The sequence below is a fragment of the Gavialis gangeticus genome, unplaced genomic scaffold (assembly GCF_001723915.1).
Source record: "Gavialis gangeticus isolate Ggan-Ray unplaced genomic scaffold, GavGan_comp1, whole genome shotgun sequence".
Lineage (NCBI taxonomy): Eukaryota > Metazoa > Chordata > Crocodylia > Gavialidae > Gavialis > Gavialis gangeticus.
Window position 1 is genome coordinate 54,417,987 of NW_017729034.1, and position 17,847 is coordinate 54,435,833.

General features: G+C 41.0%; 1 protein-coding gene across 6 annotated transcripts in view; it reads left to right on the forward strand.

Annotated features, from left to right (window-relative positions):
* Nucleotides 1–14,201, forward strand: part of SIPA1L2 (signal induced proliferation associated 1 like 2) — a 324,678-nt gene extending 310,477 nt beyond the window's left edge. For 4 of the 6 annotated variants that reach the window (XM_019526878.1, XM_019526879.1, XM_019526881.1 and 1 more), the window contains 4 exons: nt 6,828–6,881; nt 7,854–7,977; nt 12,820–12,901; nt 13,665–14,201. In XM_019526878.1, coding sequence (XP_019382423.1) covers nt 6,828–6,881; nt 7,854–7,977; nt 12,820–12,901; nt 13,665–13,811 — 407 coding nt within the window. In that variant the 3' untranslated portion in view covers nt 13,812–14,201. The remainder of the gene's footprint in view (nt 1–6,827; nt 6,882–7,853; nt 7,978–12,819; nt 12,902–13,664) is intronic. The other 2 variants (XM_019526880.1, XM_019526883.1) reach the window with 1 other exon arrangement.
* The last annotated feature ends 3,646 nt before the right edge of the window (nt 14,202–17,847 follow it).

Here is a 17,847-nt window from a genome sequence, read left to right on the forward strand (position 1 = left end):
GGGACCTGAACCTGTTCAGCCTCCACAAGAGAAGGCTGAGGGGGGATCTTGTGGCCTATTACAAACTGGTCAGGGGGGATCAGAAGGCATTGGGGGAGTCACTGTTCCCCCGAGCACAGCCAGGAGTGACCAGGAACAACGGTCACAAGCTGGCAGAGGGTAGATTTAGGTTAGACATCAGAAGGCGCTATTTCACGGTCAGGGCGGCTAGGGTCTGAAACCAACTTCCAAGGGAGGTGGTGCAGGCTCCTACCCTGGGGGTTTTTAAGAAGAGGTTAGATGAACACCTTGCTGGGGTTGTTTGACCCCAGTGCTCTTTCCTGCCATGGCAGGGGGTCGGACTAGATGATCTTCTCAGGTCCCTTCCGACCCTAGAAACTATGAAACTATAAATAGGCAGAAGCAGGTGCTAGTTGTCCTTTTGTTATTGAAGAATTGCTTCAAGGTTGGTGTTAAGGGTTTAGCTGGGAGTTAGCATCCTGGACTCTAATGTAAAACATGGATGTCAAAGATGACATAAATTGATGACAAAAATGTCAAGGAAAGAGACTGCAAATGTTCAGAAAGGATCTTGAATGGCAGTGAGTATTCCTAAAGAATATTTTAAAAGTAAAAGGATATATTAAAGAAGAAGTTGTGTTTTCATGATCATTTACTTGACTGTATGGATATAAAACGTCCTACTTTTATTTTTGTGCACAAGAATGTAATCAAAACTTTTTAAAGGAAAGACTAGAGAAAGTCGAATGAATACTAAAACTTTATTAAAGGAACTGTTTGCTACTGATGATTTAAGAAATAGCTATGATTTAGTATCTAATTTTTTTTAAATATATACCACTCTGGTTAATCATTGTGCAATTGACAGTAATTAGATACAAAAACTTTAACATTTTTTCAACAAGGCTTCTCTGTATAACCTCTAACCATTCTTGTGAATTTAATTCAAAGGTCAGTTCTTTCTTGGTTCTCTCTCCTATATATTAACAATCCATATTTTTTTTATCATCTCATAATGTTTAGATGAACACTAACATTTTTCCATTCTTGAAATTCGGTTGTTCAAAATTCAGAAATTCGACATAGTTCATAAATTGGAACTATGTCTAGCTTGTTAGCAGTTTTAATTTTGGGTGTGAGGTGTGATTTGGCTTGACATAACACTTTTTGGCTCCACAAACAGAAGTCAGAATTCTTTGTCAGATCCTTAAGAGCATAATTTTTGTCATTTTAAATCTTAATCAAAAGAACTTAATTGGATGATCTTTTAAAATGTCTTTGACTAGGATTCTGTTAAAGACATTTTTAATGGATTCAGTGAGACTTTTTTTTTTTAAACTATATTGCTCTAACCCTTGCTTGCTAATGAGTCCTGCTGCTGTTTTTAGGTAGAGATCTGGGCTTCTCATCAGAGACTTCATGACATCCTGATACTGATGATTTGTTTAGTGACAGCCAACATATGATGGCCACACTGTTACTTGTTCCATGAAACTCCTATGATATTTATAATTCTCACATATGTTCAATCAGAGGTGGTTTCACACAACCAAGAGAAATGTTTTCCTTGATTCCTGAGGTACAGCCAACCTGCTCATTCCAGAGGCAATTAGAACTACCTAGGCTGCTACTGATGCTGTTAGAACCTCCCAACCTCCCTGCAGTCAGGTTCTTGCACTTGTGCAGTCCTTCTCAGGAAATTTGTCAGAAATTTCACAATTCTCTGGCTCCTAGGCTAGATACAGACAGTCAAAATGCCTGAGGCTGAATCGATTCAGTCTTTGCAGGTTAGTCTAAACTGCACAGATTAAACTGAAACAGAAGTGAACAGACATTACCTTTGATTCAGGAAATGCAGATACATGCCTGCAGCGGCTCAGGCCAGAAGCCAGGGGGTGCTAGAATGCAGCTCTCTAGCTCTGTGTTCACTTCCTCTTCCTGCTGCCCCGAGGTCTTGGGGATTTGGTGTCCAAAATTACAGCAGCAGGACTCTGCAGGGTTGCTCGTCACTTCTTCCTGCTTCCAGCTGCCTCCGGGATTTGTAGTCCACAGTCATAGCCAGCACTAAGTTTGAGTGGGAAAGGGGTGTTTTTAAATCCCTCCCTGGCCCCAAACCCCAGCCAGGGTTTGCCTGGGGGGGCAGACCCTCTCCCCATCCCTTGTAGACTGGGCTGCATCCCCAGCTGGGCTTGCTTCCCCCCACCCCCCTTTGTCAGACAGCTAAGGAGCGGAGGGGTGGAGCCAGCCCTGCTCTCTGGAGCAGACAATACAGCCCAGCCTAGGGCTGGAAAGCATGCTGGGGGACTGTGATTTAACTTGAACCAGGAAGGGGTCTGGGACAGAAATTTCATAAACCAGTTTGATCCAAATCAGTTCAGTCTAATGATACTACATTCAACCAGGTTTATCTTAAACCAGTTTCAGCCATTTTGAAATTGGTTTATGTGCACTTAGCTTCTATTCTTTTACAGCTTGAAACCAGTTCCAATGGAGAATGAACTAGGAGGTGGATAAATACATATCAGAAAAGAATAAGCAAAAGTGACAGTTTTTTAAAAATTGATGTATATTTATTGTTTTACTATACTTCTCTAAAGTCCTCCTAGATCCTGAAGTCTGAGTTGGAAAAATGTGGTTTCCAGTACTTGCTGGAAAAAATTCTGAAAATTTTCCCTCTTGTATCAATGAATGGACTATAGCCATAAATGTTGAGTATAATGTACAGACTAGTAATATTTCTGGCATTGTGGATTGGTATTAAAAAAAAAAAAAAAAACCCTTTAGTGCTTTGTAAATAACATTTTGGGGCTTAAGCAAACCACCAGAGCCTCTCTACAATACTGCTATGGTTTGATTCAGCTGTTGGTGTTGTACCAGTTTATTGCTGTGATTCAAAGCTACTTACCCCAATCAGAATGTAACATTTGTTAATGCGATTTGAGATATGTGGCACCATCTGTGCTACTATAATTAATATTGTTTTTACATTCCCATTTTTAATCTTTATGGTTTAATAAAAGTAATGCTACACATAACGTAATGAGAGAGGGGTAAAATATTCAGCATAAAAGATAATTATCCTAACCAAATTAGCTTGTTTAAGTGTTAGAAAAATAAAGATTGAAAGCACTGAGGCAAACTGTTGTCAGTTGATGAGTGTGCAACTTCTGTCAACCTCAGTAGGATTTGGTGTGCATACTCGTGGACCAAATTTGAACTTCAACTGAAAATTTATCAATAAGAGCACCATTTTATACATTGTTTTACATTTAGGCTAAGTACAGACAGTTAAATGCCTGAGGCTGAATTGATTCAGTTTGCAGGTTACTCTAAACTGCAGAGATTAAACTGAGAAACAACTGGACACGCATTCAGTTTTTGATTGAGGAAATGCAGCAACATGCCTGCAGTAGCTCAGGCCAGAAGCAGGGGCGGGTGCTAGAGCCCAGCTCTCTGGCATGTAGCCAGCATGGGCTGTATGTTCACTTCCTCTTCCTGCTGCCCCTGAGGTCTCTAGGATTTGCAGTCCAGAATCACAGAAGCAGGACTCTGCAGAGTTGCTTATCACTTCCTCTTCCTGCTTCCAGGTGCCTCTGGGATTTGTAGTCCACAGTCGCAGCAAGTTGTAAGTTTCAGTAACTTCAGCAGGGCAGGGCAGGCCCCAGAACCTAGGCAGGATTCGCCTGGGAGGGCAGGCCCTGTCTTCCCTCCCCTCCTATCCTCCCCCGCCCCCCAAACCATTTTCTGTTGGAGCAGACAGCACAGCCCAAACCAGGGCTGGAAAGTATGCTTGAGATGCTGAGGGACTGTGCTTTAACTTAAACCAAGAAGGAGTCTGGGACAGAAGTTTCATAAACTGGTTTGACCCAAATCAGTTAAGTCGTAGATACTACATTCAACCAGGTTTATTGTAAACCAGTTTCAGCCATTTTGAAACTGGTTTATGTGTACTTAGCTTCTATTCTGTTACAGGTTTAAACCAGTTTTTGATGACTTAAACTGGTTTATGTGTAACTTCTGTCACTAGCCCCAATCTGTTCTCTGGTCCCATGCATTGCCTTCCTTAATTACTTTGAATTTTTTCTACAACCTATAGCAGGGGTTGGCAACCCTTTACTAAATGGGCTGTGGCCCCCAATCGCCTCCTGCTATCCCAGCTAGCCCTGCTCTAAGGAAAGAGGGCTGCTCTCATCTCTCTAATGCAGCCTCCATTGAAAAATATGGTGCTGAAAAGCATGACACTAGAGTTTGGAGTGGCTAATTCAGCAGTGATGGTAAGTGGAGGCTGCCGTGATGGGTGTGGTGGACCAGCCCACCACAGGGCAGGGATAGCTACGGTGGCAGCAGGGGGTTGCCATGCCATTAGCAAAACATGGACCAGATCCAATCTCTTCATGGGCCAGATTTGGCCCATGGGCCCCAGGTTGCTAACCCCTGACGTGAAGGTCCTGATGAAGCTGGGGCAAGCACAGGCACACTGAGTCCGAGGCACACTCCAGACCCAGACCTTTCCCTATCAAGCTGCCCCAGTAGCTACTCATTAGCTCTTGGTTTCTGTTGGGGCTGAGATCAGCTGCTGAAGATAACCTCAGAGCAGCCTCTCCAGCAGGTTTCCAGTTCTAGAGTCTGCCTGTCTGCAGACTTGAGGGGAGGGGGGTGTCTTCTGCTGCATCTTCACCAGGACACACTAGGTAAAGAAGTATAGATGAGGCCTAAGGCTGCACACACCATTGGGGTTTAATTTGATTTAGTTTTCCCTTAATTGAAATGGTGGGTTTTTAAAAACACTGCTTCAATTTAAGCAGAATTAAACCGAACTAAACCCCCATGGCATGTACAGGGTGGGGGATCCTAGGGGATGCCACAGCTGCGGAGGGAAGCGCCGCCTCTGTACAGCTCAGGCAGGCAGGCTCCAGGGAGGAAAAAAAAACCAAGATAAGGCTTGCTTCTTTCTTTCTTTCTTTCTTTCTTTCCTTCTTCTCTTTTTTTGTTCAGTGGAGCTTATCACCATGGGCTGCTGCCAGGTCCCACAGACCCTAAACTGTGTGGGGCCAGCTAAGCCACCAGCACATCATCTTCCAGCACCCCATGCAGTTGCACTTTGTTAGGTAGCAAACTAAAACACCTCAGAGATGTTTTATCCTGCTACATACCCAAGTCATTTAAAGTGGAATACACCGCGAAATGTGCATACAGCAACGCCATTAAAGTGGTGCAAAAGGGCATTTAAGCCACTTTAAAGGCCAATTTTGTGGTGTGTACAAAGGCCCTAACATTCTGAAAACCCCAGTTCAAAGTTGTCTGTTGCAAAAGATTACATAAATTGGCTTGCTTTGTACATTTGCCTGAGATTTAGATATAAATCTCAGTATATCTTCTTAAATAATTTCATTGCGTATGCGTGCACGCGTGCATACTCTCTCTCTCTCTCTCTCTCTCTCTCTCTCCATATAAGGAGATTCGCATCACAACACATAAGGCAGGAAGCAGAAAGAAGAGCAACAGATTGGGCAGAGGCCACAAAGGGAGCAGAAAGCAGAGCAGTAGTTTTGTCAGAAAAAGGGGATGGGAGTGGCACTCAGGGTGAAAGGTTAGTTTGTGGCACAATTTCCAAAGGCTGGTCACCACTGAGGTACACACATTGCATAATTTTTAATATTTCTTTTCTAGTAGTGGTTTATTTTAAAATGTCATGCTCTAATTTTTGTGATTGCTACACGCATTGTTAGCACATCCTCTGACTAAGGTAAAGGTGGAGGTTTGTTTCAAAGAGACTAGGTTCTGAATGGTAGCCATTGTTCTTCAGTAGAAAATTTCTGACTTTCACTCTTCTCAGTAATGTTTACCCAAGAGTGGGAGAAAAATACAGGAGGATTTCTATTGAAAAAGTTGCTTCAGTGATGCAAAATACCACACATTGCATTTAATTGGCCAAGTCATAACATGGGGAAGTTTTCAGGAACAATGCCGACAGGAAAGCAAAGGCAGGAAAGACAAAGTAAAAATGAAATGGATAATTAGATGGGTACCTGGAAATTACTTTTATCCAATTTCTTTTATCAGCTCGATTGTTGGAACAATCTTGATTCTAACACAGGTACTTTGCATAATTTGAGTAAGGAAACTAATTTTACCCTTTCCCTGATGCTTAATTTAATCAAGCTATTGTGCTTCCGTAGTGTGAATGGTGTAATAGTGATAGCCATGGCATCTGAAATCACACTCTTGTCCTACTCCAGATGTGTAAGGAAAACTTGTGATCCAAAAACTTGCTGAAACATATCACAGATTGCAAATGATAAAACTTGGGGAAATTATGTCTATAGAAAACTGCTCTCAAAATCAGATATTAAAGAAATGCAACTTTGCTTTGAAGCCTTTTTATGTCTGGAAAAGACATGTCAATCTTTGCCATGTTCTTCAAAATGTTCATTTTATAAGTGCTTAAAATAACTTCTAATTGCTGATTCCCTTTTTTTATCTATATAGAACTTCTAAAACAGGTCACTGAAATTTCTTACTATTTAAAACAGTCTCGATATGTTTACTCTTCAGTGTTGTTTATTTAGTTATTTTTATGTGGAGCCATGTCTTCATGCTGTGTGTGACAATCGTGTGCATTGTATTGGAGCTACTTAGCATGAAATGCCATGGTAGCTGGCATTACATAAACATTGGTTTTGAAAGGCTTAATGCTTCTCGGGGTAAGAACCAGCATGACTTATATTGGCAGCATGTGAATCTTACATAAGGGCCACAGCTGCTTTAGTGGCAAGATAGTTGGATGGACTCCCTTGTTTATAGGAACATTCTAAATCTTATTCCAGGTTTTGACTCAGATGAAGATCTTGGGCCGATCTGTCACCACGCATCATTTCTAGGTGATGGTCTGGGGTTGATGACTTTTATCTTATGTAAACCTTCCTTATTTCTGTGTTTGCACGTTTGCATGATAATGCAAGCTGGTGGGGAGGACGGGACAAAGAGCAGAGAAGGCATGTTATAGTCAGAGTCAACAGAAATCTGCAGGCATGGAATTTGTATGGCAATCAATTCAACCAGTCTTCACAGAATATGGATTTTCCATAGAAATTCATTCAAATCAAAATTAGTGCATCATTTACACTCATTCTATGTAGTGATAGTCTGCGTGGCATAGTCTTCTTATCTGATGCTTGGTGTATCTTGATAGCTGTGCTATGCTGCATGTCCTTTGATAATGGTGTCAGTCTTTGGAGACATGCTAAGTCCAAACAAATCAAGATCTACATGACAGCGGCTCTAGTGTTGTTGATACTTGAAGGCACTTTCACCAAAAATGGTACTGAAAAATGATGAAGCTGAGTCAATTATAACACTCATATACTGCTTTTCATGTACACAGATACCAAATACCTTATGCAAGAGCTTGAGATAATATGATGATAAAACCGGTGGAATCTAATGACTTATCTGCATGGAAAATATCAGCATTTTTCCATGAACTTTTATTTTCATTGGTCATAGCCCTTGTTCCTCAGAAGGGTTTCACAGGTTTTCTGTGGACCTCAGCAGGACCAATTTACTGTTTGAATTAGTTTTAACTCGAAACAAATAATTCTTGCTGTGTTGATACATGCAAAACAGTGGACTGTAGTGGTCTTTAGATACAGATGCTTGAAAGCCAACTGGCTGGAATAAATTTTCTTTCTGATTGTCCTTGAAGCTGTGATTTTAAAAAAAAAACAAAACACCTGGTTGCCTGGCTGTAATTGGATTCAAATCAATTAATTGTACATTAGCTTTTGATTTTTGTATATAAAATATCTTTACAAACTTTTTTTTATCAACTTTGTTTCCTCCTACCCCTGTAGATCAGAGAGTGGCATCTTTTTGCACCCTGAATGATATGCAGCAAGCACAGGGTTTGGCAGGTACTCAAGATACACCTTTGGGTGAGAGTCCAACAGACGGAAAGGATTTCCTTGATGCTACTGGGTATGTAATATATAAAGTGCTTTCATAATAAAACAGATAACACTTGGTTCCATTTAATAACCTATGCAGATGCATGTATCTCCAGAAGTTTTGAAATAAGCTGAACTCCTCAACACAGCCATATTTTTCATTTATATTTACATATCAAGAAAATAAATGGTACTGACTAGAGGAAGCACTTATATTTGGAATGACCAAATTATCCAAATTGACTCAACTGTAAATATAGTGAAAATGACTTTTCAGAATGCTAAATTGTATAGGACAATGGCTTCTAAACCTGCTGGATCAATGGGCACTCTCCCCTTTCAGTATCCTTGAATGACCAGGTACCAATATCATCAGTACTTGAAAGGGAGGGAGAAATCATGACAGCAGTTAGATGATCTATACTGGCTATCTGGACCACTGTAGTCTGAGAACCATTGATATATAGCACAGCGTCTATCTCTCTAACGTATAGGAGTTCAACTGAGATCACTTATAACTGGCATAAAGGTAACTTTGGGTAACTATCACAGCAGTAAGATATTAGAAGGAATTATTTTGGTCCACCTGCTGCTTTCTGGAAAATAAGAACAATTTTTTTGTAGCTCATCAACTTGTGAGAAGTACCCACAGTGAATTAACTGTTGTTGTTGTTTGTAACAGTTTCCCTAAGGGATATAAAAGTCCAGGGGAAACTTGCATGCAGTGATCATTTAGTTCATCAAGTCACTGTACAAAATTTCCTTCCTAGCATCCTGGCCTGCCATAACTGCATATTTGTGTAAAAGGGTAGGGAGCCTTCAAGGAGACTTGTCACGGATTAACTGCAGCAGCCAGCAAAACATACCTTATTTAAAAAAGTAAATTACTGTAACAAAGTCACAATATCAAATATTGTATGTACACAGTACCAAGAATATGACATATCTGAGATCAACAGCAAGCTGCTGAATGCACAGCATCCTCAAAAATCAAAGGTATACTTTTGAAAAAAAGTTATCACTCACATTTTCCAAAATAATTGGTGCTAAAGTTTGGTTATTGAAGTCAGAGTCCAGCAGATGGACTATCACTATCAACAGATGATAGTGTGATGCCATTTGTCGCTGTGGAATTTAATCCTTTGCCCCCGAAGTCATAACAAGTATGATTTGATGCTTACTGGAAGATTGTAAAATGTAGTCCAGTCTTAGCCCCATAAGGCCTACTTGTCTGTTGGTTTTTCCTCAAGTGTTTAGACCTTTTCAGGACAAAAGAATAATGTAACAGAGTGCTGAGGAGGAAGGAGATGGCAAGAAGGACTCATACATGCAAAGAACATGAGAAGCTGTGAGAAACTGGCTTTTCAAGGCTGATGCAATGGAGTCTGGAATTGTTTTGTGGCACTTAGATACACTGCAATAGGTGCCTTTTAAAAAACAAGATACATATATGGAAGAACACATGTGCCAGTATGATTGCCTCTTCAAAATTCTCTATGCAAATATCAGTGCTTAGCCTTGGGATATGAATTGGGAAGATACTCTGGAAAATTTTAAAGTAATTAATCTCATGTTATGAGTATGAGCTGGATCTAGTTTTGTCCTTTTATATTTCATTCTAATTAAATGAGTAAAACAACCTGTTTTTCTCAGGCTGGCAAATAGGTGTTTCAGTGGATAAGAAATCTATCAGCATGAATACATAAAGTATTTTATATGTTGGCATTTTATTCACCATTAAAACTGTATATTTCTAGGAGAAGCAAAACCTGTTCAGTGTAACAGGCAAACAAAACAAGGGGCAAAAATACTCCATCCTGAAAGAAGATCGCAGTAGGTTTCATTACACTGCATGTTTGTCCATGAACAAATGCTTTATCTTGGCTGTTGCAAAGATAAACATTGAAGAGCTCATCAGCACCCCAGTGACCTTCCTAAGAAACATCAGTGGCTGCGAGAGTTTGCCAGGTCCAACAGGCCTTTTTAGAATGATAAATCATTAAATAAGATTCTGCATGCTCTTAAATATTTCATATGCCCCCATGCACTGCAGCCCACCAACGTCTTTCAAATTAATGTCAATTGAAGCATATCTAGTAAGTGATGACAAAAAAACATCCTAAGGATAGGGAGTAGCATTGGTTACTTGAACTACTCGAGGAAAATTGTGCATTTGGCTCTATGCAAAGATGTCTACTGCCTTGGGAGACCAGTCAGTGTAACCCTGTAACTGCCAGTCTTTGCAGTATTGGGAATATCTAGGCAACCCTGAAGATCAAATCTGCAGAAACCTTATCCTCTAGGGAAGAGGAAATTGAAGTGAATTGGTGATTGAAGATATCAGTTAGCAGAGGCTGCATTAGCATTTGCAACCAGAAACCTTCTACTATACATAAAGATCAGTGTGATCTTTTCACTGTGTGAAGTCAGGGAACAGGTCAGCACATGAGGCAGGAGCAGTCTAGCTTCATAGATCTAGAATTCTAACCTCAAAGGTGGGGGCCCACACAACTCCAGGAGGTGGCTAGCTGATTTTGGAGGCAGGTCACAGGGCCGGCTGCCACTTTCAAGGGCTTATCATCACTGCCACTCCCCCCCACACACACTCCTCTGACTGGCTGAGGGGCCCCAGTTGCCCTGCCCCCTACTGCTGATCGGTGAAGAGGGCTGTCCATCGAATGGCCCAGTCCCTTGCCGCCTCCATCTTGCCTGCTTGCTTTAGTGCTGGCAGCACCCTTCTCCGCTTCCCCTCAGCAAGCTGCATGACTAGGAGAACTGCTGGCTCCCATTTGGGAGCCAGCATTTTATTTTTAGTAAGGTTTTTTTCTTCTTCTTTCTCCTTGTGGATTTTGCGGAGATCGTGAGATTTCTACTATATCCTTGTACTCGTGATTTGGGTTGGTCCCTACTCACAGAACCAGCTTTAGGAAGAAAAGTGCTGTCATGGAATAACCATTTTCCATTAAAAGAAGCTAATTTGAGCACATCTTCAGGATTCGGGTAGGCATTGTGGTGGGATTCTAAGCTATGCTGGTGTTAGGGCTATTTATGAAGTATGTGCTTTGGATCCCAACCTGCATCCACTGCTGTTTTTAAGCATTCCATAGCAACAGAACCAGGATGACAAACAAATTAGATAGTGCACTTCAGCAAGACCAAAACTATATTCCAGCCACAAAAGATTCATAAACAGCCAGGAAGTTTTGAGGTGGCATGATAGGAATACCTGCTGTGCTTAAGTAAATGGAGGCTTTGCACCTAAGAACCTTAAGATAGTCAATAGCTGGGTTGGGAACCTGTCTTGCACAGGACTTCTAATATCCACCAGGAAAAGGGCTGTGCTCTAAAGAAGTTGAGGAGCTTCACTAGACAATGCCTTCTGAGAAAGGGCAGCTTCTGCAGCCAACCTCAGATCTAAGATATTTGCTGCATGAAATTGTCCTCTAATTCAAGGCAGAATCTGACCCATGTAATTTCAACAGAACACCACTCACTAACCCACCTCCCCCCAGCATTGGGTTCTGTAAAATTGTGTGATTGTTTCCCTTGGTACCTGTACAATTGTGCTTTGATACTTTACAGCTGAAGAGAACTGATGAGCATCAGCTCAGACGGAAGTATGCAGCATCTTCACCTGCAAAAGGGCTCATATTATCAGAGCCATGAGAGTTCCCTGTGTTGTGACTTGGTTTGAATGAAGACCCATTTGTAACATTTTCAGAAAGCTGTCTCCAGAAAATGATTAGTTACAAAATAGTATACTCTACTTACAGATGGAGATGTTAAACTAGAACCAGAGTTCTGTTCTCAAGGCTGCAGAAGGAATGAGTATCACTTGTCCTACTATCTCCTGCTGAGTTCAGTATTCAGAACTCAGGGCTACACTTTCCTGCTGTCTTGTTTGTGTTTGGTGGATTTTTTAAAAAAAAACAGGCTATAACAATACAAGTTGCTCTTCATTTTTTTCAAATTAATTTGTTTTGCTTTTCAGCTTCTGGAATGGAAGGGGCAGTGAAAGGAGGAGGAAAAGAAATCTTTCAGTTTTTCTTGCTTGTTAGGGTGTCACTCCAATTAGAACTAGTTTTATATAAATTTGCTTAACTTGTTTGCTGAAGCATATTGCTGCTTAATGACTTTAAATTCACATTTCCCATGCTGTCTAACATGCACTGAAAATAGCAAAAGGACATTCAATTTTTGTATTGTCAGACCCATCACACTTGCAAAGATGCACAAAGCAGCTGATTCAGCTTTCTGCATTTCCGCAGCTTCTCTCTTCCAGATGAAGTAATTCACATCTAACTTCTGTAAATGTATATGTTACTGTCTCCCACAGTACTCACTGTCATGCATAGAACAGCAGCTCTTTCCAGCACTTTCTCTTGGTTGTGCATTTGATTCATCAGTGCCTATGTTATAAGCATGTTTGACCTTTTTAAAGACAAAATATTTGTCATCTTAAAGTTTATCTTTTACTGGAAATCGCATACCTACTGCTCAGACAAAGAAGGCTCCTTACCAGAAAACTTCTTGTTTAACAAACGCACTCATTGGATTACCCAACAGAAAGCTTCATTTGCACCGTGAATACATGTGCAAGTAACACCTCAACAATTTCCTTTTTGAAGTCATTTTTCATTTCAGCTTCATTAGCAAGAAATTCAGTGTCACATTCCAGACATCACAGCAATGCGTTTGTCCCTCGGTAACCATCTACTGTTGCTTTTTCCAGCTAATATTAGCTAGTTCCAGCTAATTGGCCCTGGGTTGATTTTTGTTTCTTGTGACATGTCACTCTACGAACAGATTCTGCAGTTGGCAGGGGAAGTCTTTTGAACAAACTCTGGAATGAAGTCAATTGTTTACATTTCAGGGAGCACACTCCAACTACTCTGACTGGAAAAGTAAACCAGCTGGAAGTGATCCTCCGGCAACTACAAACTGACCTTCGGAAGGTAAAAATCTCTCTTTTTTTTTTTTTAAATGTTAAAAAAATATTTCTATCAGACTCCAGTGAAAATGACTATTGCTTGTATAGTGTTTTTTGTCCAACAGTTTCAAAGAGTGCTACATCCAACGGCCTGCATAGGAAAAATACTACACTTGGTTTACAGATGAGTAAACTGAGGCACAGAATGACTTGACTCTCAGTGACTCGTTTGATCCTAGAGGTGGAAACAAGACCCTGCCTGCCAGGCCTGCTAACCAATGGCCATATACTACTTCTGGTGATGAAATAAGCCAGGAAAGGGAAATGATTGAAACCAGACCTTTTTCTTTCTCCCTGGATTGTTGATATCAAATTCTTATGGCTTGAGGTCTCTCGTATCTTTTGGTAATCAGTCCCCAATCCTGACTATTTTCATTGGGGAAGTAGATTGAGAAGGTGGCACAATTTGTCTTACATGCTGATTTTTTTTTTTTTTTAAGGTGGAATCAAATCTGAACTGTAGAGTTACATTTTAGAGCTCAAAAGTTTGTTATGAAGAGGTCATAATCCCCACAAAGATCGCACTTTTAGTTTTCTTCTTAGCCAGGAAGATTTTCTTCTTCAGAACAGCACAGCAGCAAACTTTGACATTCAATTTACAGTTCAGTAGCTGCTTACAATGGATTAGGGAGGTCAGAACTGTGACTTGCTTAGAAATATGAGCAACAAAAAAATGCTGTCATTCTGACTAGTTCATTCAACTTCTTTTTTTTATTATCATTAACCAGGAAAAACAAGACAAAGCAGTTCTCCAAGCTGAAGTCCAGCACTTGAGGCAAGATAATATGAGACTTCAGGAGGAGTCTCAAACAGCAGCTGCTCAACTGAGGAAATTTACAGAATGGTTTTTCAATACTATAGACAAGAAATCTTAATGTCAAGGCCTCTGAGAAGCACTCTTGGAACTGCGTGATAACTGTATTTTTGAATTAGCAGGATATAATTTCACTGTGTTCACAATTCATTTAGATGTTTCTGCTATATCCTCTGTCCAGCTTTATTCATTTGAACGAGACTGAGGGCCATGGGGGACGTATCTTTGTATTCATCTGAAGAAGGCAGAGAATAGCAGACATTTGTTTGTGTAAAGATGAATGTAAAATTTCTAGGTGTCATTTTAGACATTTTTAGAAGACGCTCTGGCTTGGGCTTGCCTGAAGAGGAACATATTTGAGGGTTGATTTCCTGTATTTTCAGGTGCTCTGGTGAAGATGTTAAAAGCAATTTACATTAGCTTGGGCTTCAGTATTGTAAGATAAAAAAAATAACCAGACATATACTTTAATGTTTAAAAGGTGCTCTATTTTTTGTATGTACAGTAGTTTATTTCCACAGTCCACATTGTCATAGCAATAAGAATGGAGGTATAGTGAATAGTCACAAAGCTGTGTTTATAAAGAGTTAGCACTGATGTGTTTAACACTAGTTTGGATGCAGATACATTAGAGATTTATTTATTTGCAGGAGCAAATGGTGCCTGAATATAAACAGTATTCTGATTTTTCTAAAGATACACATGCCTTGTAAATGGCTCACTGGGTTAGGCCACTCCAATTTCAGTTACTTTTGTATAGTTGATGTTCAGCTAAAACAGTTATACTGCTTAACTATTAAAAACATGGATGGTGTGAGCCAACCAATCACTTGTAAAATGCCAAATTTATCTTTGTACAGAAGCTTTGATCAAATGTCTTGTATTTAACACCTTTATTTAAGCTTATTTAACCTTAAATTGTTAATTTTATAAAGTTTGTTTTATCTGCACTATGGTGAGGTCAGTTGGTTGCAAGCTGTATTATTTTAGCTTGCCAAAACTATACTGAGGAGTTCTAGAAAATTCTAACAATTGGATGCTGCTAGTACACAATGTATTTGTTTGTATGCTTTAACATTTTTAACTGTTTCATTTGAGATGAACATACATTTTGCTTTTTTAATAAATGTTAAAAATATAAACCTTAAAAAGCTACTATTCAATTTTTCATCCTGCAGTATCTAGCAAGTACTATTGTCAGTTGTTTAGATTTCTGCTCAGTTCAGCCTGAATGTCATGTGCATATATATTGATCTGGATTCTTATTTAGATTCTTGATCCTGACAAGCTCTAAGTAGCCACAGCCCCCATTCTCCTTTCAGGATCCAGCCATTAATTCATGTTGACAATGTTGCTTTCGTCTTTGGTGTGACATATAGTGTATATCCACAAGAATATGATAGTAGGGTTGGAAGGAGGTCATCTAGTCTAGCCCCCTGCTTAAGGCAGGATTATCCCCAACTGAAACATCCTAAACTAGTATCTAACTTGCTCTTGAAATTTTCCAAGGACAGAAACTTCTCTAGTTAGCCTGTTTCAGTGTTTGACCACCCTCATAGTCAGAAACTTCTACCTAATCTCCAACTTAAATTTCCCCTGCTGCAGTTTGAGACTATTCATTGATTCATAGATCTTGGGGTCGGAAGGGACCTCAGTAGGTCATCAAGTCCGACCCCCTACCCTGAGCAGGAAAGAGCGCTGGGTTCAGACAACCCCAGGTAGGTACCTGTCTAGTGTCCTCTTGAAGACCGTCAGGATAGGAGAGAGGATCACCTCCCTTGGAAGCCCATTCCAGATTCTGGCAACCATTGCTGTGAAGAAGTTCTTTCTAATGTCCAACCTAAATCTGCTTTCTGTCAATTTGTGGCCATTGTTTCTAGTTACTCCAGGGGTACCCTAGTAAATAGAGCATCTCCTATTCCCTGCTGCCCTTCCCTGATTAATTTATAGGCATCCACAAGATCACCTCAGCCTTCCTTAGCGAAGGCTGAAGAGCTCTACGTCCCTCAGTCTCTCCTCATAGGGCCTTGCCTGAAGGCCTCTGACCATACAAGCAGCCCTCCTTTGAACCCTCTCAAGATTCTCCACATCCCTCTTAAAGTGTAGTGCCCAAAACTGGACACAGTACTTCAACTGTGGCCTTACCAGTGCTGCACAGAGGGGAAGCATCACTACCCTGGACCTGTTCATCATGCCTCTCCTAATGCATGATAAAGTGCAGTTAGCCTTGTTGATCACTTTGTCACATTGACGACTCATGTTCATCTTGGAGTCCACTATGACTCCAAGATCCCTTTCTGCTGCTGTGCTGCTGAGAAGGTCATCCCCCAGCCTGTGTGTTGGTGGCTCTTTTTGCCCAGGTGCAGCACTTTGGCACTTGCCTTTGTTGAACTGCATCCTACATTGGCCCTTTTCCAGTCCTCTGGGACCTGACTGGAGCACCATGAGTGCTCGAAGAGCTATGCCAGCAGCTCTGCTATGATGCTGGCCAGTTACTTCAGCACCCTTGGATGAAGTTCATCCGGGCCCGCTGATTTGAACACATCCAGCTCCTCCAGGTGCCCCTTCACTAAGTCTGCATGTCCCTCCTGTCTATGATCCAATTGAGAGATTTGTCTTGACCTGTGTCTAGGAATACAAATGCAAAAAACCATTGAAGAGCTCAGCTTTGTCTCCCTTCTGTCACCAGTTGCTCTAGTTTGTCCTGTAGAGGTCCTATGCTACCCTGTGCCCTGCATTGGTCCTAGTCTTGTTACCTATAGCTCCAAAACTTGACACAGGATTCCAGGTGAGGCCTCGCCAGTCCCAAATAGAGCAGAGGACTCACTTTCCCAACAGTATGCTGTTAACTTCTTTTGCAACTATCTGTTCAGGCCAAGAAACAAAACCTGAGAATATTTGTAGGTATCAGTTAATGACTTAAAAAACAATTTTTATACCAAGAAGATGCATCCTCCGGTGGAGGAAACCCTTTCAAAAACACCAGGATTTTCTTTAATTCATCATGGTTCTAAATATCTTGCCATTCTTCTTAATGTGTTCTGTGAAATAACTGATTGCACTCTTCTCTTCAGAAAAGCAGACTTTGACTCATTCAGGGAACTCATGGACAGGATCCCCTGGGAAGCCAGTCTGAGAGGGAGAGGAGTCCAGGAGAGCTGGTTGTACTTTAAAGAAACCTTACTGAGGGTGCAGGAACCAACCATCCCAATGTGCAAGAAGACTAGCAAGTATGGCACAAGACAAGCCTGGCTTAGCAGGGAACTCTTCAGTAAGCTAAAACACAAAAAGGAAGTCTACAAGAAATGGAAACTTGGACAAGTGACTAGGGAGTAGTATAAGAAGTGTTCAAGCATGAAGGGATGAAATCAAGAAGGCTAAAGTGCAATTGGAGTTGCAGCTAGCAAGGGACATGAAGGGTAATGAGAAGGGCTTTTTCTACAAGTATATCAGCAACAAGACAAAGATTAGGAAAAATGTTGGGTCCCCTAAACTGAATGGAGGAGGGAACCTAGTAACAGATGATGTGGTGAGACTGCAGGGAGACCAGTGGATGTGGTGTACTTTGATTTTTAGCAAGCCTTTTGATACGGCCTCCCACAACATTCTTGCAGGCAAGCTAAAGAAGTATGGGCTAGATGAATGGAATGTAAGGTGGATCAAAAATTGACTGGAGCATCAGGCTCAAAGAGTAGTAATCAATGACTCGATATCTAGTTGGCAGCTGGTATCAAGTAGAGTGCCCCAGGGGTCAGTCCTGGTGTCGGTTTTGTTCAACGTCTTCATCAACGACCTGGAAGATGGTATAGAGTGCACCCTCAGCAAGTTTGCTGATGATACCAGGCTGGGGGAAGTAGTAGATACACTGGAGGGTAGGGCTAGGATTCAGAGTGACCTAGACAAATTAGAGGATTGGGCCAAAAGAAATGAGGTTCAACAAGAACAAGTACAAATTCTTGCACTTAGGACAGAGCAGTCTCATGCACCAGTACAGGCTGGGGGCTGACTGCTGGGCAGCAGCTCTTCAGAAAAGGACCTAGGGTTTACAGTGGACAGTAAGTTGAATATAAGTCAGTAGTGTGTCCTTGTTGCCAAGA